The 2,133-nt window shown below is 35.7% G+C and overlaps 1 protein-coding gene across 1 annotated transcript in view; it reads left to right on the top strand.

The window, feature by feature from the left end:
• Positions 1-1,012, top strand: part of LOC106876588 (uncharacterized) — a 10,855-nt gene extending 9,843 nt beyond the window's left edge. Inside the window, exon 4 of the mRNA XM_014925200.2 lies at positions 234-1,012. Coding sequence (XP_014780686.1) covers positions 234-733 — 500 coding nt within the window. The 3' untranslated portion in view covers positions 734-1,012. The remainder of the gene's footprint in view (positions 1-233) is intronic.
• Positions 1,013-2,133: the final 1,121 nt, after the last annotated feature.

The raw sequence follows: 2,133 nt of genomic DNA, 5'->3' as shown, positions 1-2,133 counted from the left end.
TATATATATATATATATATATATATATGAAGAGAAGGCAGGCAAATGCGCAAATGCACAGCTACGAAATCATGCATTCAGCAACACGCAGCTTCCACTCACATAAGCACTAACATATACTCCACAATTCGTTCACACGTGAGTAAACATGACTGTTGTAATGAATCTTTCCGGTATTTCATATATAATTTTGTTTAATATCATTTTTACTTGATTTATTCTTACCAATACTAGGTGTGGCTGGTGGAGAATTGTATGACCACACAGGTGGCGGAAGTAATCTCTTATGTCTACCTAACGATCCTATTTGGGCCAATTATACTACCGGAGTTGAAAAAGGTGGTTACATTTATGGCAGTGAATATCAACTAGACCTGTACCCAATTAATAAACTCTTTTCTTTTGCTAACGCTAAATCACTTCATGAGCACAACGTTCCGTGTGCTGTCTGTTTGACACGACAACCTGCTGTTGTTATGATGTTACCAGCCAGGACACAGTGTTACCCTGGTTGGACAACTGAGTATTCCGGATATTTGATGGCCGAGCGTCATAGCCATAAGGGCAGACATGAATATGTGTGTGTGGACTATGCACCAGAAGCTGATCCAGCTGGTTACAGAAACGAAAATGGAGCTTTATTATATTTCGTTCAGGCTGTTTGTGGTTCATTGCCATGTCCACCGTATGTCAATGGTCAGGAATTAACCTGCGTTGTGTGCAGTAAATATTGAATACAAATTAAATTCGGTTCCTTATGAAAATATGTCTGTGAAATGCAAGAAACAAAATAAATTTTTACCTATTTTCTTTAAATTATGTCTATCGTTAAAATAAACAGATGTACTAGTTTTCTGAAAATATTGAAAACTATACAAAAGAGGCGTCATAGAATGTGAAAAATATCCCCATAAAACGATGTAAACCTATTGGAATAATTCTAAAAACCATTTTGTAAGATTTCAGCTTACCAAATTTAACGTTGAAATAAAATGTTATTTCGTTTAACAGCATTTCGTCTTCTGTATCATGATTCAGCAAACCCCCAAATGAAGTACCACCATAGAATTATATCATCTTTTCATGCACAGCCTTAGAAAGCCTAATACTTGAAGCTACTATCTCAGACATCTTGGTTTTCAGATTACAACTCGTATTCTGACAAGGACCATGAACCCTAACTTTACTTTGCACAGAAATTACACGATCGCTTCAACAACAAGAACCAGTTACTTCTACACAAACGATTCTCTTTGCCGTTATTAATCAGGGAAGCTTTCCGTTTCATTTCTGCCTCTCATCTTATAAAACTTATTTATCATCTACTGTAGAAATAACACAAAATGCTTGTTTAAACTTTTTGTGATTGTGGAATTTACACGATCAATCCTTCAAAAGACAGTAGAAATAAGTATTGGTCCTGCCAACCTAAATCTATGTCACAAACCTTCCACCACTCCACAAAATAAGACAAAATGAAACTCGATGCACAGAACACTCACATCATACACAAAACGCTGAGATACAAGAATAAGAAATGAAATCAACCAGAAAAATTGCTTCATTTTAACAGCAGCGATCATCAAAGACGACGATTTATTTCACTCAACAACGTAAACATACCAGATTCGAAGAAAGTATAATTCCTAAAAGTTGAATACATTTCATGTAAAACGATTACAACACACATAAAAGTCAGAGCAAAGAGAGCAAATATAGTCAGAACAAGAACAGATATTGTGTGTAAGAAGGTTGGGATGTTGTGACTGTCACGTTACGCCCAATAGCATTCATGATCGTATGTTGGAGTGTGAAGAATATTTTTCAGATAAACGAAAATAAGGGTTCGGCTGACAACGTCACGCTGCTATAAACATTAAAGATTACCAATTTTTACAATCCTGGAATTATTCTGATGGGTAAATTCACATTCGCTTCTGTGGATTACGAATATTTTCCCGAGTGTAAATTCTAAACAATTGCAGAGAATACGGACGTTGGTAAATCTTGAAATTTTTCTTTTAATTCAGTTGTTAGAGATGTGGCATAATTAGATGGTTAAAACGACCGACATGTGTTTAACCTGTACAGAGCATGCGCAGCTGCATATGCAACCTACCATTACAAAAGGAAA

Source organism: Octopus bimaculoides, chromosome 20 (genome assembly GCF_001194135.2).
Source record: "Octopus bimaculoides isolate UCB-OBI-ISO-001 chromosome 20, ASM119413v2, whole genome shotgun sequence".
Classification (NCBI taxonomy): Eukaryota; Metazoa; Mollusca; class Cephalopoda; order Octopoda; family Octopodidae; genus Octopus; species Octopus bimaculoides.
Note: the sequence above shows the minus strand (reverse complement) of the source record. Positions and strands in the feature narration are given on the sequence as shown.